Source organism: Passer domesticus, chromosome 20 (genome assembly GCF_036417665.1).
Source record: "Passer domesticus isolate bPasDom1 chromosome 20, bPasDom1.hap1, whole genome shotgun sequence".
In the NCBI taxonomy this organism is placed as follows: Eukaryota; Metazoa; Chordata; class Aves; order Passeriformes; family Passeridae; genus Passer; species Passer domesticus.
Window position 1 is genome coordinate 5,878,804 of NC_087493.1, and position 25,341 is coordinate 5,904,144.

The following is a 25,341-nucleotide window of genomic DNA, read 5'->3' on the forward strand; positions in this document are numbered from 1 at the left end:
AGCCCTGGCCCTGATAAACACAGGATGTAATTGGGCAAAGGGACATTGTCCTGTTTTATGCCTGGGAAAACAAGGCTGAGAGGCAGGAACAGAGTGCCCAAGGGGACATGGCAGAGCCAAATCCCCAGTTCAGGCTTTCTGGCTGTTTCTTTTGGTCTCAGGGCCACAGTTTGGAGGGGCTGGAAGGGAAGACTGTGATTTCATCCCTGTCCAGTGGCAGGGGAGCAGCACTGTACGCTTTACCCTCCCACACAGGCAGGCAAAGCACAGTGTGATCCTTCTGGCTGTGTTCCCCTTCTCTCCTGGGCACACTCTTGCTGAGCAGAGCCCTCCATGCAGCCCATCCCCGTGGCAGGGAGCAGCTCAAACAAAAGGGTTTGTGTCCGAGGATTTTATTTCAGCTTTCCAAGAGCCTCCCAAACACAGAGCTGCAGTGTCTGCGAGGGAGCAGGAATTGAACATCTGGTAAAGGTTAGGGTCAAACATATAAATGGGGGAAGCACAGCACATTTCATTAAAATAACCAATCTGTGACGTCAATTAAACTGATCAAGCCCTTCTGCCTTGCAGTTAGGGAACCATTAACTTTATCCAGTGAAGAGTGTTTATATGGAAAATATGAGGCCAGGAAGTCTCTCCTGATTGTGATATTGAGGCTATCAAAGGAGCTCGCTCTCCCTTTTTTTATTTTTAATCTCTACATGTTGCTTTTCTACCCTGTTACAGGAGCAGCAGCCCATTGCCTGGCCCCTGTGGGGTGACATTCACCATCCCCTCGCCAGCCAAGCTGCTGCTGCTGCCTCTGCCTCCCCCGGGCTCAGATGCCACAGGAGCCTGCGGAGCCACACTCCCTTGTCCCGTTTTGCACAGAGCTCTGCGAGGCAGCTTCCTACCACACGTGCACAGCTTGGCCACTGCCCAAAGTACACTTGGAAGTATTAAGACTAGGTTTAGGAGTGTAATAAAAAAATAGCTTCCATGGGAACAAAATTTCTGTTATTGCAGTTGTTTAAAATGCAGGATATTCTGTCTGCATGGGTATAAAATGTCAGCCATTGATGTATGACACTCTGATGTACTCACGGGACACTTGGAGGGGTTCATATATAAAATGGAAGAGTTAATGTTTTTCTCTAGTAATTCTGGTTCATTTAAAGCCTGTTCAGTTCCTGCCAGGCAAGTAGCAATCTTGATCTCTGTGCTCCAGGAGCAAAAAGAAGCTGCCATTGAATTACTCGATGACAGAGTCTGGTTCTTGGAAATCTGACCAAGGGTAAAACTGGCAGCATTTGTTATGTGCCCAGGGAAACCTGCCCCTCTCAGCTGCTCAGCATTGCCCTGCTGTGCTGTGCTGGGGCTGTCCTGGCTCCCTGCAGTCAGGCTGGGATTTCACAGGGACTGTGCTCCATCCCCATCCAGCCCATGGCTGTGCTAGAAGCTGAGCTTCTCTGTTCTGCATCCTTCCCTCTGAGATTTTGATCTTCTAGCCAGTCCCTCATATCCTCCTAGGTTTTTCTGATGAGATTTTAAACCTTGTCTTAAATACTGGACATGTATTTCTGTTGCTGAAGTGTTTTCACAGAATCACAGAATTAATTAGGTTGGTAGAGACATTTAAGATCATCTAGTTCAACCTATGACCTAAAATATTCCGATTTCCTGAAATTCTCTTTCTTTACAGAGATAGTCAAACCTCACCCACCTTACACACCTTGGCAATGCTTGTCATGGGTCAAGTTAGACTTGGATTTCTTGCAGAAAAGCCTCCAAATCAAACTCTCTCATTGGAGAAGGGGTCTCCCTGCAAGTGGGTTTTTTTTTTTACTTCTTTCTTCATTTTAAATTTGAAAGACCTTTTGTTTAAATTCTGACCAAGCCCTTTGCTTTCTGTGACCTGATCTCAGGCAAACCAGCTGGGAAAACAAAATAGCTGCAAAACACATAAAGTATGGACAAAACCATGAGAAAAAATGGGTTTCTTGCCATGAAGCTGGGTGGTCCACATGGAACCTGGGTCTTGTGAAACTTAACACACCTCTGAGCACAAATATCTTCTCTACAGGATCAGGCACCTCATTCACCTCATGTTACACCCCCACATTTTTCTAAAGGCATGTGGTGCTGCTTTAAAACTCTGCCCTTTCTGAAGGACAAATACTGGAGGACAGACACCAATGGCCACCTGAGCTGTGAGAACTGGTGTCTTCTTAGGAAATTTCAGCATTGGATCTGGAAAACACACTTTGGTGTGACTCCAGCCCAAAAGGATGGCTTTGTTCTGTCAATCCCTGATGGCAGCACCTGTGAATATTGTCATGGAAGACCTAGGGATGTAACACCCTTTAAATCTTGCAGTGCCAGACACATTCATAGAGGTGAGCCATTCCCTTCCTTGCTGAGGAGCTGTCTGTGTCTGCTGGGGGGTTTCTTGCACCTTTGTGGTCCAGGGCCAGGGAGTCAGGACTGGTGGTAGGCCTGGGATAACACACGTGGGTCACTCTAGACCTCTGTGTGTCTCCCTTGAAACATCATCAAGGGCAGATGGGCAGCTCCTCTCCCCTCACTGTAGCTTGAACATCCATCTAACAGGACAAGGCACAAACCTAATTTTCAAAAACAAGTATGTGAAGTTCTTGAGGTCGTGATCCAGGATGGGTCAGCCAATGTGCTGTGTTTAAAAAGCATTATGGTATTCAAAATGAAATAATTTTTCTCCTTTGAATCATGGCAGTTAACTGAAGTGCTTCCAGACCAGAGCCAACTGTTTGTAATTGGATATTTAATTTGTTTTGTGTACTTTAGCACTGAGTCTCCATGTTGTCTGAGCAAGAAAAACCAAAATAAATTTTAAAATCTTTCAAAGTCAAAAGGATTTGCCAAGCCTGAGAATATTATTTTGTACTCTAATTAGCTGATTTGTCAGAATAAGAATGAAAACAACTCTTGGCTGCACTCAGTTTATTGAGGTGTTGCCCAAACCAGGACAGTGCTGATGGGAGGGAGGGGGGTGTTCACACTGGTGACTGTCAGGAGGCTCAGCCTTCCCTGCCCCGGTGTAGCCCTGCTGTGAGCTGAAGTGTGGGCAGTGAAGAGTGGGCAGTGAAGAGGAGGTTGGCATGGCCCAGTCTCATATGACACAAAGCTTTCTTTTTTGTGTTGGCTGCAGCTGCTGGGCTGCTGGAAAATGTCATTGACTCACAGCCAGAGATGGCACATTGCTGACAGTCTGACCAGAACACCTCTGTCCCGAGGGATTATCCATCATTTGAGCACAGCTGTGACAAGAACTGCTGAACATTGACAAAAGACAGGTTTGTTATATTGAACTGAAAATAGATGTCCCTGTACAGTCAGGCACTCAGCCCAAGAGCATCAATTGTTGTATCACCCTCCTTTTCACATGGTGACACAAATGGTGGTTTAAAGCTTAAACTTTTAAAATTTCCTCTTTAGCCACGTTTTCTGCATGAAGGCTGCTGAGCAACTTCTAAAAGTGTTGGAACTGTTCTCAGAATATCGTGTATTTATGTCAATTTTGCTTCTGATTTATCTCCAATGAATGACCCAAGGTATACTTAAATGCTTACCAGATAAGTAGTTACTTACCTGGAAGCATGAAGTAATTCTATTCCCATGTGCATCAAGTTGGCTGTCTGTGTGGAGATTGGCAAACCAGGTCCTCAGCAGTCACATGGAGACAGGAAACTCGTGATTCTCCAGCAAACCACGTAAAACTCTGCTTTCAGAACAGAACTGTATTGTGGCAGAGCTCACACAGGTCTGTAGAGCATCTCAGCGGTTTTGGCCAGCTGGGCTCAGCTCAGTTCACTTTGTGCTTGTGAACATTTTCACAGGCACCTTCACAGCATCCTGCCTTCCCCTTCAGCTCAGGCCTTTTTGGATACCCTGGACTTGAGCTCAGTTTGGATACACTGGACCAAGATTTCACTCAGAGAGGCTGAAGTGCTTGGAATGCATTGACAAGAGCAGAGAGAAACCAGAATACTGAGACAAGTAATAACAAGATGTCCAATGCATGACATCAAAACTTGACTGAAGCTAAGCCTGCAGACACACACAGAGCCAACAGACAGATGGGAACCACAGAGGAAGCCAGGAGGGAACAGTGGAGAGATGATAAGACAGTGGCCAGGAAAGAACAATGCAAAAATTATTTGGATTAAGTTTGCAGCAGAAAACCAAGTCTGATGCCAGGAAAGAAACCTGAGGAACATGGCAGGACTGACTGCAGTGCAACTGTTGGGTCTGGACAAGAAGGAGAGCCCAAGTGTCAGAAGGAGGAGATCAGAGGCCTAAATGTCTCCACAGCAGGGGGACATACAAAGTTCCTTCCTGCTCAGAGGGAAAATCTCCCAGGAAAGCCCCTTGCTGCAGGCTGCAGTCCTGCTGCTGTCTAAAGGAACTCAAAGTAACCAGTGGGTGTGGAAGGAGCAGAGACAAAACAAAAAAATCCTGGTGGTAAACAGAGTGGAAGTGGGTGAGGCAGGGGACAGGATTCAGTTTGGAGTGACATCAGTTATTTATGACTGTTTGTAAATATATTTTATCTCCCAAGGAAGGCTTTGTCCTCAGGGGCTGGCTGTCCCCACCCGAGAGCAGCAGGGCTCCCATGACAGGGAGCACGTCCCTGGGATGGAGCTGGACCACGATGACCCTGTGCAGGGATGGGGATGGCAGCTTGAGGGGTTGGAATGGGGACAGTCTGTTGTCACATCCAACCTGGGAGAAAATGAACCAGCTCCCAGAAATGTGTGTTCCAGTGAAGGAGGAGAAACAGAGGTGACAGTGAGAATGAGGTTTGAGCACAGTGGGATGGAGCAGTTCAAGGAGTCCATTTCTACTCAACAAAACACTTTGGGATGTGCCCACTTTGGCATCAAACAAGTATTGTTGCCTTGACTGAGGTTTAAGTATAAGCTTTTTCTGTTTTTCTGAATCAAGCCAATGCTGTTAAAACTTCGTGAACTTGAAATCAGGGAGAGCAAAGCCAGTCTTGCTCTATTTTTCATATTTGTTCCCAGAGGCTTGTTGACAAAATTGTGATCTGTACTGTTACAAAAGAACTCTGGGACAAAATTATTTGAATAGAGAGCTATAAGTGATAAAAATCTGTTTATACCACAACATCTCCAGCCAAATGATTGACGTATACATTTCTGTCCTTCCATTGATGTAACTTTTCAATTTCCTGTTGGTGTCTAAGCTTGATTTATTTTTCCATTTATTTGGGTTTTACAAAGAGCACTAAAGAGCTTGGCACTTGGGGCTCTTTTTTTTCTTTTCAGTTCAACCCTCTTAGTCCTCGATCACTTCATTGTTTCTGCAAACAATGAAAAAGAGAGATGGAAAGAACAGCTGAGAACAGCTGGGTTGCTCACCAGGTGTCTGACTGGTATTCAAGTATCCTCTTTTGAGGCCTGTATTCCCTGAAAACAAAACAAAACACACCAAACCCAAAATTAATTCAGAGTTCACTTTATTTGCTGCCGTCACACATGATGTGACACAGATTTGCAGATCTGAAAGAAGCCCGAAAAAGCAAAACAAACAAAAAAAGCTGTTCCAGGAAAGCTCAGGGTTTTTTCTCTCTGGTTGCACCCCAGCTGAATTGAGCAAAGAGCTCTGCAGGGCCCCTTGAGGCAGATCCTGCCAAGTTAATTTGAGAGACTCCTTTCTCATCATCTAACTCCCCTCTGCCTCCCTCACCCAACATCTTACTCAAAGCAGCAGTGAGGAGCCAGGCCTGGAGACCTCTGGTTTTGAGGAAATGACTCCTGTGATTTATTCTGCCAACAAATCTTCTCACTAGGGCAAAGGCCCTCTACCCATCCCCAGCCCACAGAAGTCCCCCGGTTCCTAAAAAAGCAGCTACATGTTGCCAGTCATCTCAAGGGTGCAGGGTCCTGAATGCAAATCAAGAAAAAGCAGACTGAATTGAGGAGCAAAACTGATTTACTGCCCACACATTGGTAACACAGTCACAGCAGCACTCCAGTGTGCCCAGGAATAGCGATGTACTCCTGACATCCTGCTCCATGGAGGTTTATTCAAGGCAAACACACTTCTGTCACCCTGAGCGAGGACACACAGATTTAGTGGCAAACACAACCAGGAACTGTTCAGCAGCTCTGTCTGCAATGGCGAAAATTGGTGAGCAACATTGCCCAAAGCTGGAGCCTTCAGTTCCTCTCTTGCCCCTGAGTACAGCAGCTTCTCCTGGATGTCTGTAGCCCCTGACTTTCCTGGGAGGGTGCCAGCACCTATTTTCCTCTTCCAGGCCACAGCTGTGCTGGTGGGCAGGTCACCAAACCCAGCACACCCCCAGACCTGGGCACACCCGTGCCTCTTGCTACCACTCCACCTGAAAAATCCTCATTTGCTAGCAAGGAGAGAAAGAGTATAACCATTAATCTTCATAAGCAATAAAACAAGAAGCTGTAGCTCTCGCTTTGTGATTTCTCAGATTAAATGCTTTACTACCTACAATAATAATTTGATTTCTGGCAGTCACAATTAGTCCATAGCCCCCATTCAGCTAAACACACACACCTGAGCAGAGAACTGTGTGCACCTAAACCCATCCCAGCTCAGCAAGGCATGCCAGCATGGACTTCAGGGCCAGGGAAAGAAGGGAAGTGTATCCTTAAAGTTATTTGTGCAGCTCTAAGTCAGAGCAATGGAAAGGACAGGATAGTTTATATAGAGTAATTTTGAGTTTGACATAAAACTCGGGGTAAGCAAAAGGAGTTTCACTGAATTTGGAGCAAGCATATCTACATCACTGATTATAGATCTGCATGGGCTTGATGAGCTCTTGAGTTATGGGACAGAAGACAAATCAAGCAAACAGCTACAGAAAAACTGAAACCCTGTTTGAGTCAGCTTTACCCATTCCAGGACACCTGCATTCAATATTAAGCATTTCATGTTTTTTCCTCTCATTTGTAAGTGATTTCACCATTAATAATGAGAATGAATTCACATTTGCATGGACATGGACAAGCAGCCTGACTAAATATCTCAGAGCACATCAAAATAGATTTGCCACAGGGGTGGAAAATTGGAGTAATTGAGCTTGGGGCTGGTGTAATTGAAATTGGGATAACTGAGCTTTCACTGGAAAGTTACTTAGAGATGAAAAATAAGGATATCTCCTTCCTCCAGGTATTAATCTTCTATTACTTTTCACTTTACAGAGTAGCACTGACTAAAGTGCACCCATGATCTGTTCATATCAGCCCAGTTGATAAAGTTGTAAGGATTTATCTGACATAAAGATTCAGATCACTGTTCTACAATCAAGTAATGAATTTTCTCTTTCACATCAAATCTGTCTTTCTGTTAAACAAACAAACAAACAAAAAAAAGTCAATTAAATGTTAAGCTATTTTATATGACCACTCAGCATTATTTCAGTTACATCCTACTGGAGATTATGGAAAGGATTCCTGTCTGACTGTCACACCTTGTGACCCACCTGGTCTGGGTCAAACCTTTAACCCATCTATCCCTCCCTCATGCAGCATCCTGGGCTTGTGCACACCCTCTAAATTTTTTTTTTTTTAATTTTTTTTTTTTTTTTTTTTTTACCTGCAAAATCCCTATCCAAAGCAAAAATGTCATGGCACAAAATCAGCTCCTTTTAGGGTTTTGCTCCTTGTAGCATCAAATGGAGCCAGTCCTGGTGCCAACAGAGCCCTCCAGAAGGAAGCTGGGATAGGAGCAAACACCAGCACCCCATTTCTGCTTGAACAATCTCAGCTGGGCAGGGGTTTGAGGGCCACGTCTCACCTGGAGTCTGAGACAAAGAAAAAGCAATAGGGAAAGAGTTGATCAGCATCTGCCACCCCATAGCAAATGCTTTAATTTTCTTGAGGACCAGATCCTCTCCAGCTGAGAGTTTTCTAGTAATCTGATTTGCAATAAAGGAAATTGGATATAGGTTGGTGTGTTTGCCTGCTGGTGTCAGGGGCTGTCAGTGGGAAGTGTTTTCATGGATGGTGTCTGAGCTTTGGGGGAGAGGAGTAGAATCTGTAGGCAAGGTTAGTGAGCTTAATGTGATAAGACCTTAGTCTTTGTTCTGAGATTCTTTTATTCAGCATGATTCAGGATATGCTTAACCTCAGGTGCCAGCTGTGTCTCACAGCCTCAGTTAGACTGACTGATGTGTGTGTGGGGTTGGGGTCCCAGGAGGGTACTGAGCACAAATTATTAATCAGACCCATCCTGCATCCTCAGAACTACTTTCTATTTTACCTTTTCATTTTTCTCCTTGAATTCTAGAACTTTCTCAAAAGCAGCATTGCCACTGCTGTTTTCTGCCGCTGTGGAGACGGAGTGGAGAACGAATGCCCTGTGAAGCAGGAATGGGTTTAACCACGGTGCCAACCCTTTCCGGAGCGGGCACGGCGGGGCCTCCGCTCGGCCCTCAGGGGCTGGCAGAGCCCCGGGTCGGCACCATGGAGCAGAAGAGGTTAAAAGCAGAGCTTTCCCCTCTGACAGGCGCTGCGGGGCCCACTCGCGGTGCCCCGGTGCCACCTGCCGGGTGCTGCTTTCCCTTCATCGGGAAAGCAACAGCTCCTACGTGTGGCCGGCCGGCATCGGAGCCGGGGAGCTCCGTGAGGGCTTAAACACCGAGCTGGAAGAGGCCTGCGGGGAAAGCCAGCAAGCCCGGCCGTAAAGTCGCGCTGTCACCTTGTACAATTGGGGTTCTTGTTCAGGTCTCTGGTGCTACCGGCTGCTGTCTGTGCCTCCCCATCTGTTTTTGTGGTGCTGGTGAACTCCAGCTTCCTTTCCCCAAAGTTCTCTGATGTATTGCATTATCCTTGCACTAGGGAAATACGTAGGCATTAGAAGATATGGGAGAGTAGAGGAAGGGGTCAGGCGCTTCTCCACCCTGGCAGAGTTTGTGCGTGACCCCAGAAGCCCTGGGCACACACACTGAGCTGTGGCCCCTCTCCAGCCCCCTGCACTGCTCAAAGGGGCATTCGGGCACCCCAGAGGGGCTCGGTGGCTGTGGCTCTGCCCGCGGTGGCTGCACGTGAGTGGGTGACAGAGCTGCTTTCCCTGGATTTGCTCTGGACACTCGGCTTGGACTCTAGGTACTGGAGTAACTGTGGCTCCTGATCGCATCAGGTTTCTGTGGTCCTGGAATCTCTGCAATTTCCCTCTTACATTATGACTTGAATGAGGAAGGCAATGGGCTGGGGCAGCTGCCTGTAGCCTCTAAGTGTCCACCTTTCCTGTCCTAAGCAGCAGGGACTTGGCAGGACAAGGTGTTATGCTGGTGTTGTCCTTTCTGACACCCCATCTCAGCCTGTTCACTCTTCTGTCAGCATATTGCTGCCATCCCTATTCCCCTCTTTCTCATTGCAGCTGGATTGAAATTATTTCTTTTTGAAGGGCTGTTTTTAGTGGTGACACCATGGTCAAGTCAATCAGGGCAGGCAGTGGTGACTCTCCCCTGGCTGGAATGGGCTCAGCTGTGCCAGCGCTTCCCACAGAACACGAGGCTCTGCTGTCACCTCAGCCTTCAGCTGGGGAGCACCAGCAAGGGAAATGATCTTGGCTTCCACATGCCTGAGTCTAGCAGAGCCTGAATATTCCGCTGTAGGCATCCTCCTGATGCCCTGTGTGCTGGTCACCCTTCTGAGCTGCTGGCTTCAGTCCTCCAGCCAAAAAGTGCCTGTGGAGCAGCCCTGAGCTGCTCTGCAGGAGATGGCACAGCAGGGACTTAGTGCTGAGCTCCTCTGTGGGGTCAGACAATGTTTTTTCTTGCAGACTGATTTATCTTCTTCAGCCATTGCCTGCAACTCCTTTGCAACTTGTGCTGTTGTTGCTTCAAAGCAGAGCTTTTATAGCTCCCTCCTAACAGAACTTTTTTTTTTAATATATTTTTTTCTTTCTGATTGTAGGGAGCTTCTTTGCTGTTTCACTAACATCTGAACTTCTATACTGTGAAATTCACTGTGCAATGGCTTCAAACAAAAATTTCAGAAAATACCTAGTTCTCTGTTACCTACATCTTTTTCCTTTATCTCTCATCCCAGCTGAGCTGGGTGTTTGCAGAAGAAAAGGTGCTTGCTGTGCAGAAGTGTCTGTAAGCTGAGATGGACAAAATAAGAGGAAAAAAACTCAAGGAAGGTCTGAGTGTGGAGTTGCACCAATGGCAGCTGCTGGCCTTGGGTCTCCAGCCAGGAGTTCTGGCCCTTGGGAAGGCTTTTTTGTCAAACACTAAATAATGGAATACTGGCATGAATGAATAAATAAGCAGGGCACTCCAGCTAATCCACTTTGAGAGGTTATAGCAGAGGTTTTGTGCAACCCACCATCCCTGCAGCCTGGCACAACTGGTGACAGAGTTGGTCTGGCCTTTGAAGCAGCTGCAGCACAGATGATTTTTGGAGATCCAAGGAAAATGTGTCCTCCAGGTGCTGTCTCACAGTCACTGCTCGAGGCAGCGCTTTGCCCTGACCATCTCCTGCCTCTGCTTGCCTGGGGGAGCACATGCACAATATCCTGAGCTTTTTCCCAATCCTTCAAGGTTCCCAACACTCTGTGTCTTGGGAAATGTGTTGCTGCTCACTGCAGAGCTGGGGCAGCTCTCAGTACTCCATCAGTGCATGTGCAAACAGGAATTTGAGTGACTTTTCTGTAGAAAAGTGTGCAGGCATAAACAGGCTGGGGAGGGTGAGATGCCAAAGGCTGGTGAGGGATGGTCAGTGATGGAGTTGAGGTCCCAGATGGGTAGGAGGGAGCAGTGTCAGGCAGGAAAGGACTCCAGGACACTGATCCTGGGACGAAGGCCAGCTTGCTGGTGTGAGGCTCCTCTATAAAAAGCTCCAGTGTGCCTGTGGATGAGGTTCCTGAGGTGCTGTGGTGCTCCTTCTCTTGCAACAGGGCTGCTGGCAGATGGTATTAGACCCTGGCAATTCTTGGGCACAGGAATATCAAACAGTGAACATCTATGGACATGCGCTGGGATGGGGAAATAAATGGTATTGAAGCCAAGTCCCTTCCTAGGCTTCAGTTTTCAGCACACTGACTTGGACAAAGGCTGCTGGGAGCTGCTCAGGCTGAAGGACAGGGACAAAAGCATAAATGTGAGATTTTGCTGCAAACCAGGCCCTGGGAGGAGGTGTCTTGAAACTGTCATCTATTTTCACCCTTAAGAGAATGATTTGAGATGCTGTGGTGATGTAGAAACAAGGAGGCTTTTTTGTCTCCAGGAGACCATGTCTGCAGCAACACAGGAGGTGCTATGGCAATGTAGTACCAGATTTTACATTTTGAAAAGTCCCTCTAAAAGCTGGCATGATGCCTATCTAAACTAAACATTTTAGGCATGTATCTCCCTGCTGCAATGTTAGACAGTAATCTGAAACAAAGCCATTGATGTGGAGGACTTTGGAGGACACAATTCAGGTTTGGAAATCCCATCAACTTTTTTGGGGGTGTTTTTTTGTTTTGTTTTGTTGGGAGTTTGAGGGTTTTTTGGGTTTTTGTTGTCGTTGTTGGGGTTTTTTTTAGCACAGTGCTAAGCTGAGAACCCAGGGTGCCATTTGAGGAACAGTTTACAAGACTTAATGCAAAATCCCATCTCTGTCTCAGCATGGAAATGATATAGTATTTATCACTCTGGTACTGATCTTTTGTAGCACAACATGATTGAAATTTAAGGCCATGAAACCCATTGCCCTTCAAATGTGCTGCTGCTTCTGAGAATTTTGGAGGGATTTCCAAAGACTTTCAGTTTCCCAGTGATCACTGACACCAAATCCCAGCTCCTATCACCATTTCTTTGGATGGGAAGTGCATAATTAAGACCCTGTCTTGAAAAAAAATCTCAGCCTCATCTAAACCACATCTGACAGCCAAATGCTGAGCTTCAGACACAGCATGTGGTGTGTGACAGGCACGGAAGAGCAGGGACACACAAATGTGCATCCTGGGTGCCGTGGGGCTCCCTCCTGCTGCCAAAGGTGCCGCTGGCAGTGCCAGCCTTGGGATTACTCTGGTACAAACTTCTCCTCAGCTGGAGAGCCGTGAGGGCAGATGGTGGGTGGGGGATGCAGCTGATGTTGGCCTTAAAGCGGGTGGCATGTGTGAGGCCGAGGCGGCAGGATGGCCCCGTGACATATTTCTTACAGCTTAGACGCGCCAGATCGGATTCCTGCTGACACGTAAAGCCCTTTTCCACAGCTCTGGCTGTGCTGAGAGCTGGGACAGCCTAATCTCTTCCTAAAGGCCTCCTGTGCTGTAACCAAAACCTTGGGGTTTTGCATGGAGAGGCGAATGTGCTGATGTATAGGGTCTGTGGTGCTCCTGGGCACCATCCCTTTGTGTCTGCCTCCCTGGTGTCCTGGACATCTCTGGCTTCCAGCAGCTGGGGTGGTTTCTCTCCAAGCACTGTGTGGGTGACAAGTGGCAGCTCTCTGTGTCCCTACTCCCTTGCCAGCTTCAGAGACGTAAATCTGGAAGGTGCCAAAGGCATTTGAAGGGTTTGTGCTCAGGAGCCTGGCCCTGCTGCCAGGCGCTCACAAACTTCACCCTCTTCTCAGCCGAGGGTCAACACAGGAAAAAGAAATTGGCAGCACCCTGGCTGCAGAAATGCTGCAGTTCTGTTGTACCTTCGCACACGTGGGAGACTCAAATGAGACACAGCAACCTGTGGGAAGCAGGATCCTGCAGAGGGATTTGTGCAAGGACTGGCTGGGCAGTGTGTGACAGCAGTGTGACGTGTCCTTGTAATACTGACAGCGACCTGGGCAATAAACATCTTTAACTCACTTTAAAACACTTCTGTGCACTAGCCCAGGGCAGAAAGAACTAGTCAAAATCAGGATCCAGCTTGTGAGATTTTGAGAAAAGTTACCTTACAAGTGACTTTCTAATTATTTCTGTATTCATTTACTAATTACACAGCTCAGGTTTTTTCAGCCTGTGAATCCAAACCCACCTGAGGAAGGGAGGTTCTGCAAAATGCCCTTAGAGAAAACCCAGTTTGATGCTTGCCCACCGAGGAAAAAGGTGGTCCCTGGGCAAGGGGGATGTTTTCCTATCAATATAGCAATCAAATTTAGCTACTGCCACTGTAGGCAACGTGGCATTAAAAGAAGGAGCTTAAGTTATTAAACTGAGCTGCTTTAATCGTCCTGTTCAGGGAAATCCATTGCTACAGGAGACCTGAGGATTAGTGTATTTTTACCACAAAGCCAATACATCTATTCTGATCAGTTAGCACTTGCTCATTCGTGCATATGAAACTTCATTCTCCAGGCTTGCCTTCACTAGTATGGGACCAAATGGATTTTTATTTGGAGATTGACCCTGTTACCTTGAATCTCATCATTCTGGTATCTAGCTATGTCATTTTGCTTCTGGTTTTCCTGATTTCCTGCGTGCTCTATGACTGCAGAGGGAAGGATCCCAGCAAGGAATATGCTCCTGAGGTCCCTGCAGACACCCAGCCCCCGATCCGGCTGGTGGTGATGCAGCAGGGCTCCCCTGGCACTCGCTGGGCAAAGGGGCTCGTCTCTGCCTACGAGAACCCTGCTGACCTGCCTGGCAAAAGGACTACAGTTGTGTGAGGGACCCTGCCTGAGCTCCAGTTCCTGCCTCTCTGCTATGTTTACTCCCCGTGTGCAGGAGGATCACGCGATCCCCAGGTACGTTCAGACACTGATTTATTTGATGTGGTGCCATTGCTCAGGGGATCATTTGGTGTTGAGCTGTGCTCTGCATCGATATGAGCTCGCCGTTCTGCCTGCCAGCCATAAAGAGACTAATTTCCATTTCTGCTGCTGCCCTGCAGCCCACTGGCAGCCAGCAGCAGTGACACTGTTATCCTCTCAGGCCCTGAAGCAGGCCTTGGTTTAATCTTGAGTTGTGCCCAGTGAGGTTATTTTGGCAGGGACACAGTGTTGTTCAGAGCATCCCACCCCAATGGGCTGAGCTGTGCTGCCCCACAGCCTCAGCACATCTTCCTCATTCGTGCAAATGACCTTGGAAGGCTGTTCCCACCTCCCCAGGGAGAACAGAAACACCAAGGATTTTCAAAGGATAGAGACAGAGCCTTTCCTGTAGAAGCGAGCTGCTGCTCCCCTCAGAATTCAATACTTTCCATGTTGGCTGTGAGCTTCCCTGAGGGCAATGCCAAGCCTGTCTTGGCACTTATTTTCTGTAGGTAGAACACAAGCTCTGCTCTTACAGTGCAGAGCACCCCTTGCCCTGCACAGATCCCCTGACAGGATACAATATGCTTCCTGGAAAAGCTGGGTACAATGCCTCCTGCCCAAGGGGAAGTGGGAACTGAGGTGAATTTACCAGTAACGTGAAATGTGTGTCACCACTGTCCACTGGAACAGGAATTTCTGACCCCACGTCCTGGATTTCAGTGTCCATCTCCACGTGCCTGACCCTGCCTCTTGCCCTGACCCTTCCTTCAGCTGCATCATGTTCCTGCTGGGCCACATCAAGGCTGTTATTGTATCTCCAGTAAATCCAATGCTATCTGCATCAGGTCCTGCTAATCGCAAAATTTAAGAGCTATAAGCTAAAGACCTGCATCTTGCTGGTTTTCTCCCTCTGAGTGCTCCATGGGATGTTTAACACGAGGTTATTGTGTCCCTCTAAATAGTGCTCAAGTTCCTATATGTGATATTATTTAAGTGGTGGATTTTAGCTGGTTATTAAGGGAAAATTAGCACTGGACCAAGGCTGTTGCAGGTGCCTGTCCCATAATCTATTTTACATCGTGTTAATTTGAAGTTCCCACAGAGTCCTACAGAAAGCTTTAGTAAGCACAGTGAGATTTATTACCTGTGTCAGGTGTCATGGATGACTCACTGGATGCAGTGGTCCCAATATCGTGAGGACAGGCATTTTAAATACTTCCAGAAATAAACTGCAGTGAATTCGAACCACAATTGAACCAAGCTGTTGGCTGGATTGCATGGTTTGTACTCCAGCTGGGTAGGAACAGTCTGCCTGTGCTACATCCCCAGACATGCTGGTTTCTGAATCAGCCACAGAGCATCCTGGCACTGGAAAGAAATCTCAAGAGTGCCTTTTATTTAACTGTATTTTAAGAAAAGGAGCCAGAATGGTTAGTGGTTTTTCTTTTGGTTTCTAAATTCTTGTGGATGAACCCAGGTTGTGTTTTCAAGCTGCCCTTTGCACCCTGGGAGTCATGGATATGCCTGGTTTGAGAAGGAAGCCTGATTGGAAGCAAAGTTCCTGATGGGTGGGTTTAAACTGGAGTAAAACCCTTCATGATAAAACTGCTAAATCAGAAGTTGGTTCCATGATCTTCCATCTATCATGCTGAAATAGCTACATTGAATGTCTTCTTTTGGTTGTTTAACACTGAAAAAATGCAATTTATTGCAGCTGCTTTGGCAAAATATGGCAGTGACTGAGCTGCTCACATGTTATGGCTGCTGTCACCCACACAAGGTGGGTTATTTCTCCTTGGGCTCTCCCACCTGCCTTCCCTTCAGCCTGTAATCTCTTTAAAGCTTTTTGTGTGTATCATTTAACATTCTAGGAGCCTTCTTGGTGATAAGGGATCCCTGGCATTCAAGAACAGAAATAATAATCTTTGTTAATAAGACCTTGGGGGAGGACTAAAAAGAGCTCAAAAATATCACAAAGAGCATGGCACAACTCGTGTGACACCAAATGCCACAGTGCCAGCAAAGGAGCTGTGGTTCTTTGCTGAAGGTCATGCAAATAATGTAATGACACCGTGTCACCATTTCATTGCCACTGTGTTTGTTTCTGTAGGTAAAACAGACTAGCAAAGGCTGTGTTAATAAATACTTTTAGATAGCTGAAATTTTCAAGATATGGAGTTTGGTGTGCATTAACCACAGATCCCTGGCTCCTTGAAGCTTGATGGCAAAGCTGCTGATTTTGGCAGGGTAATTTTTCTGGCTTGAGCTTTAGAAAGTTGTGCCTGGGGAGGCTGCAGGCACAGGAGCAGTTTCCATTGCTCTTTCATGAGGACATTTATCAGTTGTGATAGTTGGTGGACTCTGCTCCAACATGTGGAGGTAAAAGCAGCAAATGATACTTTCCTTCTGATAGCAGAAAGGTAAACATAGGGTAAATCCCTTTCTGGAAAATGAAAAACTAAAGTGCATCAGGACTTTGTCTTCCCAACAGGAATAAAATGGCTTTCTTAGTTTTGTCTATACTAAATCAATATTGGAGTAATTTTCTTTCTAGGCCAGTGTTGGAATATTGTTTATACTAAACCAGGATTAGAGTATTGTTAGTGGGAGAGAGTCCTTGAGTATGTAACAAGAATTCCAAGTAATCAAGTCCCTGTGAGTGAAATTACTGCTTTGGGGAGGTCTCTGCTGCCATGCTTTACTTAATGACTGTGTCAAGATTAATGCATGCAAATGGGCTTTTATCAGGCCAGGCTTGCCAGAAATCAGCCTTGAAGCTGTGTTCCTTCGAGTGCTTGCAGTCCTCTGCCATGCCATTTGCATCATTGTGAGAAAACAGGGATGAACACTCCCACAGCAGGGCTGCTGTTTGCATCAGTTGTGTGTAAAATGTGAGTCCCTTGCTGGAATTCACACAGGACAAACCATCCCAAGCCAGGCTTTGTTGCTTTCTGTCCCAAACTGAGCCTTGCAAAGGAGCTCTGCAGAGACTGAGCTGTTGCTTTGGGACACCTGCAGCAGCTTCCAAGCCCTGTCCCACATGGGGAAGCAGCAGGATGTGGCTGTGGGGATCCATGGATTCAGGGAAAGAGCCCCTGAATATGACTCTTCCATCCCTGCTCAGCTGAGGATGGGTTTGTGCCTTGCTTAATCCTGCCCGTGCCTATGGAGACGTGCTTTGCCCAGAGGATTAGGCGGGATTTTAAGGCCAGGATATCTAGCACAAAAATCCTGCCCTGCAGCAGGTGCCCTTTGTAAATGAGTGAGATGTAGCTAAAATTGTATTAACATTTATTCATAAGCAATATGAGTTGGAGAACGTTGGATGGACTGACAAGGATTTAGGAAATATGCTCCATTCCCATTCTGCCCTTGGCTTATGGGGCATCCTTGGGCAGCTCTTGTCCCCTCTGTGCTTTGCTCCATGTGTCTCCAGTTAATTTTCTCTGCTCTCCTGCCCTCTGCACTGAGATTTTTCTCTTAGTCTTTTATGCAGTTCATAAGAGGGTTATCATTACAAAACTAGCACATAGGGGCTGCACTTGAATTTCAGTCCATGCACTAAGAGAATAAAATAAAATATTTTCCCACAACAATGCAGGTGGATCAGGGAAATCACTGAACAAGCCACATTAAATCTGGGCAAACCCTGGGCACAGCCTTACAACACCTGCTTTGGTGAGCTGTGGTCACCATGGCACTGATATCTTTAGCTCTGTGATTTGAAGTGAACTCGGGGGTGCTGGGAGGATTTATTGCTGTTCTGCAGGAAGCAGGAATTCAGTCTGCACTGGCTCACTTACAGTTGGCTTAGTGTGCTTTTAAAGTCACAAATTACTGCTTCTGTAAAGCCCTTATTAAAGGGGTTTACAGAAACAACAGGAAAAAAGATTTCCAGAGTTCTCCAATATTAATTCAAGTCAAACATGTCATTAAATTCACTGAAAATTCATCTTTCATGTGAGGCTGTTCCACTGTAAACATACTGTCTAAGCCTTCAGATTTCTTTTTAAAATCCCTAATAAGCCACTACATATGAGTAGAGGATTAGTCCAGACAGACTAACCCATATTTGCCAGGGAGAATTCTTTGCCTTGCAGTGATTGTTTTGAATTTGAAAAGGGGTTAATCTTGTCTCATTTTTTTATCAGCACTTTTTTTCATCCTCTGATAGTGCTGAGTGTAGAAGCACAGTGACAAGTCCAAGCCAAACCCCTTGGCTGTAAGAACTTAAGAATAATTTTTACTGCCTAGAACTGCATCACCTTGAGTTACCAGTCATTCAGCTTGTGTGATGTTGGTGCTTTGGTGGGAATGCCAGGAGGTAAGGATTGGTATTGGGAGTTTAATTGGAAATACCATTTTTCCAACCATGAGCCAGCTTTGGGGAGCCCATTTGTCATCTCTTAGAGGGACCAAACCCTACAACCCCACGTCTCTTGAGCTACCTGTGTACCTCTGAAATGGCAAAGCACTGCCCTGGTGTCCTGGCCCTGCTCCAGCCCAAATGATTTCATGGCTCTCCCAGGTGAGACTCCTGTGCAGGATCTGTTCTGCCAGGTGGGCTCTGGGGGTTGAACTGAACCCACGTGTCCTGCTGGGGTCCCTGAGGGTCCTGGATGAAATGACAGCTGGAGCCTCAGCAAGGATGTGCCTGTGAGGAGGATGGGAGGCACAGTGTCCATGTGCTGGAGCCTGCTGGTGGCTGCTGCTCCCGAGGAAAGCAGGTCCTGTAGCTTTCCTTTCCCAGGGCTCTGAGCTGAAGGTCTGGCTCTTCATGCCACAGTGGTGGAAAGCTACATTAATTGTTTATAAATAAATTGCTCTGACATCTACAGCAGAAAGCTATCTGACTTAACTAGAGAAAATCATAGCAGAATGATAGAACCCAGAAAAATCTGAACAGATGCCTTCTCAAGCTTCTGTTCTGCTCCTGCTTTAGTTTCCTTACTTCTTCCTCCTCACTTATGCTGGTTTCCTTGGAGACACTGCTCCTTGGTTTGCCTGTCTAACGCTGACACTGTTTGACATTCATGTTTCAAGGAGGTATTTCCACCCCAAAGTGACAAATCAGGGGCAGATTTTGGAGGCAGATCCTTGTCACAAGGCATCCAAATGCAGAATGTGATGGTTCAGCCCTGGCTGGGGATGGGTCAGTCTCATCCCAGATCTGCAGCAGATGCTCTGTGTGGGCAATGAAGCTGTGCCCTAGTTTCTCCATCTGTTAATGTCAGTAATAATTGTTACACAAGTGGGGTGTAGGGTTGATTTAATTAATATTTATGAAGGAACATGAGATCCTTTCACGGGTGGTGCTATGGAGAAATTGTTAATTATGAATGATTATATATTTGTGTCTCTTCCTGAATGCCTAGAAGACTTGGACATATTGTTTAAGCACTCTCATTTTGCACTCCTTCAGTATTGAAGCTGATTGGGCCTACGGTATAGCTCTTTATTACTCTAAAAATACACTGAATTTAACTGCTATTGACTTCAGCATGAGCAAGGAATATAGGCTTAGCATCCACCTTTATTTGTAATAATTATATTGCCTAAGTAATCAATATCCTTTTATCACTTCATTATGTAATATTCTTCACATTCTATTTTTATCTCTGCCACGTCTTTCATGTAAAATAATTTACAAATGCAGGTCAATTTTAGGACTAAACCTTTCAAGAAAGAGGAGGGCAGGCAGGGATTGGGCATATCCACCTTTGCCTTCTTCAAATGACAAACCCCCTGAATTTCTGAGAGATTAATGGGAGTTATCTTAAGTTTATTGGTGAAAAACTGGGCACACATAAAGGGAATATAATGAGCATAAAAGGTGGATTGAAAAAATCTGTGAGTAGCAGCAGATGATTTAATGTCTGTAGGTGCCCTGTCCATTGGGTACAGCCACTGCAGCTCATAACCTCCCCAACCAAAACCAAAAAAAGACAATACTTGATGGAGGCATATTAATAGTGCTTTTTACAGGTGATTTCTTTGCCATTCTCTGCATTCCTCCTGTTTCAGGAGCATTTTAAGCACAGATTTGACATAAGTCACATATTTGTTTCCTCAAAAAGAGGAAACCTACCTTTTTTCCTTCCAAAAGAAGAGCAGACAGCAGCAGCCTGGGCTTGCTGAAGGACAAACACTCCACCTGTCCTGAGCCTGAAGGACATGGCCCTTAGTGAGACAGAACCTACCCAAATTTCAGCTGTGCCCCGCGGGGAGCAGTGCAGGGCTGTGGTTTGCTCTCTGCAGGGTTCACAGCAATTCTTCCTTTAAATCATTTCTCATCAGCCACCAGCAGCTCTGCAATTTCCAGCCCTCCAGGCAAAGCAGGCAGGTCACCAGGGCAAGGGAGGTCTTATGAGTCCAGGGACACTGGAGGGAAAAAAAAGCTTTTTTGCTGAGATGGGAATGGTATTTTATCACTTTTCAGGGCTTTAGTTTTAGACCAGGTTTACACTGGAACCAGAGTGGTTTAATAATGGGTGGGTGTTTTCATTACTAGCAAATAACTGATGCTGACATGATTACACCAGCAAAAAGTAATTTGACAATAAGCCTTATTTTCCTTGCTGAATGTGTACTAACTTGGCAGATAATCTCATTAATTAATTGAAGCTCTATTTACAGTTGATGGAGAGAGACAGCTTGTTAGGGACACGCCATCTAGTCCTTTCTAGTGCAGACAAGGCTCTGTAAAGCTGCATTTTTATTTATATACACATGCTGAATTGAAAATCGGGGCATCGCTTGTAAAGCCAAGTGTTCTATCCCTGGAGAAATGAATAGAAGGCAAAGCTTTGGCATCAGGAGGCTCCCTGTTTGTTTTGGGAAGGAAAACTGGCAGGGATCCCAATGCTAACTGAACATCTGAGGAAAAGACTGCTGGAAAGAATTATGTTGTGACGCAGACAGGGGAAAGCCAGGAAATTTGAAGCCAGAACAGAGACTCCTACCTTAACTCATTCTGGCATGGAAAAAATCATTGTGAAGTATTAACACCACAGCTTTGGGATGTGTATTTCCAAAAGGTGCTAGTGTTTGAGTTCCCTGGGAGGAGGGAGTTTTCACCAACTCTTGGTGGTAGAGATTAGAGAGCTGCTGGGACAGGTGGGAGTGTTAAGCCCTGACTGAAGGAGGAGATAGGGCTCATCATTGTCACATCCATGTCTTTTTGTAACTGCCTTGGCAAGGTTATTTGGCCTGGGAGGGAACATGATGCTCCTCCATTATTGCCTCTGGAGAGCTGAAGGGACAAAGGAGCTTTTTTGTTTCCCCTCCAGCCAACTCTGTAGGCCATGAGATGCCGAGGCTTCCCTCCTGTTGTGAATTTGTGCTCTCAGTATTACAAAAGTCCATCTGTTTGTTGGGGTAACAGTTAAACTGCCATAAGGAGAGTGTAAGATATCATGGGCTGGTTAATGGGAAACCGTTTTGCAGATGGACTCACTGCTCTTCCCCTTTTGCAAACAGAAAATGCTTTGCCTTCTTCAGCTGCTGAAGGTGAGCATGTGCTTTTATTTTGTTGCCTGTTTGCTCTTCAGGTACAGTGAAAGAGACAATGCCCCAAGCTGGGGTAGAACTCCCAGAGGAGAGGGCAGTCATGTTTGAGGTAAGAAGGCAAAGAAAAGTCCCACCACCAGCAGGGAGGTGGGTGAATGGTGCTGTTAAAACTTCCCCAAAGGTGGCCAAAGCCTGGCCCACAGGGCAGAGCTTCAAAGCACGGTCATGCTGTAGGGCTGCCTTTTCCTGTTTTGTTTAACAGCTGCTAGGGAGGAGATGACCATGTTTTTTCTGTGCCCTCTCTGCTGGGAAGCATTCAGGGTAATCTGGAGTCACAGATGTTACAGAGGCCGGATAATTTCCTTTTTTTTTTTTTTTTTTTTTTTGAGCAGAAGAAGTCAAGGCATACTTTTTGGAAGAAATGAATGAAGGCAAAAGGCTAAAGCCAAGGCTGTGCTCTCATTACATGAGGGTAAAGCACCTCTCTTTGTTCATACACATAGCAAAATCTTGCCCTTACCTGGACTGGAGCAGGGCCAGCCTTTTGCTCTGAGTTCTTTCCAGGCAGGTGTGCAGCAGCACTCACCTGCCTGCAGTGAGCAGAGTGCCCTTGGATCTCCAGGTACTTCCCATCCTGTGCAGATGGCTGGAAGTGGAAGCTGGGTCTCAGCAGCTCCCTGCCCATCTTCAAAGGCCAGTTCCCCCAGGATGAGCACCAGGACCTGGCTGGATGGCAGGAATGCCTGTCCTGAGCAGGGCCAGGTGGGATTTGTGCCACCAGTGTGTAACAGTGCTGTGAGCATGGGCAGCTCCTGTCACTGCACCTTTGTCAGGGCACAGCTCGAGAGCATCCTCTTGGGTCAGAAGCATTTTGCCTCTCTCGTTTGATTGAAGTGCCAGCCAGTCAGATTAGCTCTGCTCCTACAGGGCACCAGCTTTTCTGTCTTAGCAGATAAACCTCTGCTGGCCAGATCACAGCGTCTCAAACCCCAGCACAACCTGCCAGAAGGCACCAAGGGCTCAGAGCAGCCCCGAGTTCAAAGGGCCACTTTGGGCTAAGAGCTCCCAGTGAGCCTGATCATGACTTCAGCCTGGGAGATGGGGACAGCAAGTGCCCCAGATGACCAGAGCAGGGCAAGGCTGCAGAGAGATAATTGGGTTTGTAGGTGCAGCCCTGGCTGCTGGCACAGCACAGGCAGCTCGTGTGTGTGGGGCAGTCAGAAAACGCTTTAATGTTTGGATTTTAAAAAATGAAACCACCATAATGCATGTCCCTAATAAAAGATAATATAGAGTGCAATAATAAAAGATAGTATAGAGTTGCAATAGCAACCCTATTGGCTTCTCTGGTTGCTAGCCCCATATTAGTGTATAATGCACACAGCTCCACATGCTGAGACCTGTCTGTGCACATAATTACAAGTTCTTGCATAAAGAACCTGTAATTGCTGCAGGTGCTTCTATTTTAACCCTGTCCTACAGTGTCTTAAATTCAATACAGAAGTCACCCCAGCTCAATTCTCATTCTTCACCTCATCTTGGGTCATCCCTTTTCTCCAGAAGCTCAAGAAACAGGGCAGGTTATTTGACATTGACATGCAACTGCTGTCCTAAGCATCAAGTTTCCAAAAATCACATTCTTGGATACAGGTACAGCACATGGCATGCACTTTGTCTCCTTACAAACCAGTGGTGTTTTCATGCTCCAGTTTTTGGATTTGCAGGGGCCAGATCCTGTTGCTCAGGTGTGGGATGTGACCCTGGACAGGTCTGAAGCCCACGTGCTGTGCTCTGTTCTCCCTGTCCCTGCTGCAGGCAGGAGCTTGCTCAAGGTAATTCAGCAGGATTCCAGTGGGGGTGACACGAGTGCAGCTGCAATGCAGGAGAGGGGCCCAAATCTGCACGGGTACAGCCATGATTTCTGCTTGGCTGTCACACTTCAGAGCCTGTCAGGCCACAGTTTGGGTGCTGGATGTGCTGCCCCAGCTTTCTGCCATTCCACCCTGTTTTCAGATCCAGCTGCTCTCTTACTGTTGGTTTTCACACTCATTTTGTCACACTTTGTACAATGTGACCACTAATTGGTGCAGCTAATTAACTGTTAAAAAACAGTGTCTTGATCTTCAGATCGAACTCATGGATCTGAGCAAAGCTTTCCTGAGGGAAAAAGGCAGCTACAGTTCTGACCACCCCAAACTCATCCATTAGAGCTGCACCTGGGAGATTCAGCTCCTCCCTTTATTCTCCCTTTGAGGGCCTCAAGCAATGTTTTTTGCTTAGTTGGACCTTAGGATGCCATTTAGTGGAGAGATGGCATTTTTCAAGTGTAGATGGGATGAATAAAATCAAATATTTGTTTCAGTTTGAACAAAAGCAATTTGTCTAATCAGACTGTCTTCCTCTGGCATCTATCCATGCAAATACAAACCACAAAGCAGCAAGGAACAGCTCTGGATTTTACACTGGAGTGCTTCCCTAAGAGACTGAGTGTCCTGTTCAGTACAGGTTTCATTGAGTTCCCAGGGCTTGCTTTCTTTATTTAAGGTTTGGTGCAACAGCAAAAAAACTGCTGTTTTGTTTCTTTTGAAGCCTGTAGAACATTCTTTGAGGAACTCTGAATCTTCAGAACTGGGGTTCTAGGAATGTGTCCCCACAAAACCTGCTGTGCAGAGGGGATGTGTAACACCACTGACCCAGCAGCGCTGGCTGCTCTGTGACCACCCAGGACCAGCTGCTGGTAACCAGACCCTTGTTTTTCTCAGCCCAAGACCCCATTTCAGACAGACTTGTGTACAAGCTATAAATGATCAGGTCTTTTCTTTCACTTCCTTTTGTATAATGGCAGTCCTACTTTCCTTTGACAGTGCAGTAATTTAGAATCTGATTGTGGTTTAATGAAAATCCTGCTGTTCTTCTCCCTGGAATTTGAGAGTTGACATTACAAAGAAGTCCTTCCTTGACCTTTCCCTGTTAGCCACTCCTGGAAATTAAAGTGTCTTCATTTTAATGAGCTCAGAGGATTGGGGAGTTGCAAGAAAAGAAAAATCAACTTCAAAAATACCTAACCTCCTCTGGTGAATATGTCAGGACATGTTTTTAGATGCAGAGCTCTTACCTGAACAGGCTTGTTCTCTCCTCATTCTGTGGCTTCTCAGCTGAGCTGTTTCCTGGCTCCAGCCTGTGCTTTATGATGCAAGGCCATGTTGACTTTGCATGAGGCTTGTTGCAATGTATAGAGCAGATTTGTAAATCTCCCCAGCCTTTGCTCCCCCCATCACTTCTGCAGTCCAGTCCAGCTGGCAATCCAGGGGTGACCTGCCTCTGTGTGTGTGTATAAATACATATAAGACTGAATATAATACATAAGAATATATAATGATATAAAAACATCTCTGCAAGGCTTCCAGGAGCTGTGTCTAATGTGGCAGGGCCATCCTAGAAGTGAAGTGGAAGAAAAGGAACTACATAGAAATGACCGAGAATGGAAAGAGTTCAGGAAATGCTGGGTTTGGGGCTCTCCTCTTCTTGACCCTGTGGGTCCCCTTCTTGGTCATGTGGGTCTGAACTGAGCCCAGTGCAGGTTTGAAATTTGGGTGATGTGGAGACAGAGCCCAGCAGCTGCAGCACTCACCCTGCATGGGACAGGATTTCTGCCTTAGAGCCAGAGTGATGCTGCTCTGGCCGTGGTTTGGGACCATGTACCCACAGGCTTCAGGAGTTTGTAAATGAAAATAAAATATTTGTCAGCGGTTGATGAAACTCAGATGTATTTTTTTTTTAACCAAAAAGCTTCAAAACTGGCCAGGCATCTTGTTGCCTTTCAGGGTATTGAAAAATTTCTTTATGTTACCGTTTTTGTTGGGTGAGATGATTTCTTCCAGACCCAGAGTTATGGGGTCAATCAGATTTCAAGCCCAACCTCATGGGTATGGAATTGCTCCTCTTTTACCTACCTGAGTGTCTGATTAGAAATTCAGTTTGCTTTCGCAGCCCAAGGAGAGGGTTGGGTACCTCCAGAGGAAATTCAGCTCTCAGGTGTATTTTTTTTTCCCCTGAGGTAAGAAGACATTTCATTTGGGTTCAGTGAAAAAAACACAGGTTTGGTCTCTACTGTGCATTTTGTGTTTCTGGTCCT

General features: G+C 46.3%; 2 protein-coding genes and 1 long non-coding RNA gene across 3 annotated transcripts in view; 2 read left to right on the plus strand and 1 right to left on the minus strand.

Moving 5' to 3' along the window:
* Positions 1-5,480: 5,480 nt before the first annotated feature.
* Positions 5,481-8,510, minus strand: LOC135284408 (uncharacterized). The gene is made up of 3 exons (XR_010349834.1): positions 8,278-8,510; positions 7,612-7,819; positions 5,481-6,400 (listed from the first exon to the last, which is right to left on the minus strand). It is a non-coding gene; the product is annotated as an uncharacterized LOC135284408 (long non-coding RNA).
* Positions 8,511-8,652: 142 nt separating this feature from the next.
* Positions 8,653-13,610, plus strand: SMIM36 (small integral membrane protein 36). The gene has a single exon (XM_064395891.1). The coding sequence runs from the start codon at positions 13,281-13,283 to the stop codon at positions 13,608-13,610; it is 330 nt and encodes a 109-aa protein (XP_064251961.1). The 5' UTR covers positions 8,653-13,280.
* A 22-nt stretch (positions 13,611-13,632) lies between these two features.
* MMD (monocyte to macrophage differentiation associated) overlaps positions 13,633-25,341 on the plus strand; it is a 40,396-nt gene continuing 28,687 nt past the window's right edge. The window contains exon 1 of the mRNA XM_064395889.1: positions 13,633-13,688. Within this exon, the coding sequence (XP_064251959.1) occupies positions 13,648-13,688 (41 nt within the window). The 5' untranslated portion in view covers positions 13,633-13,647. The remainder of the gene's footprint in view (positions 13,689-25,341) is intronic.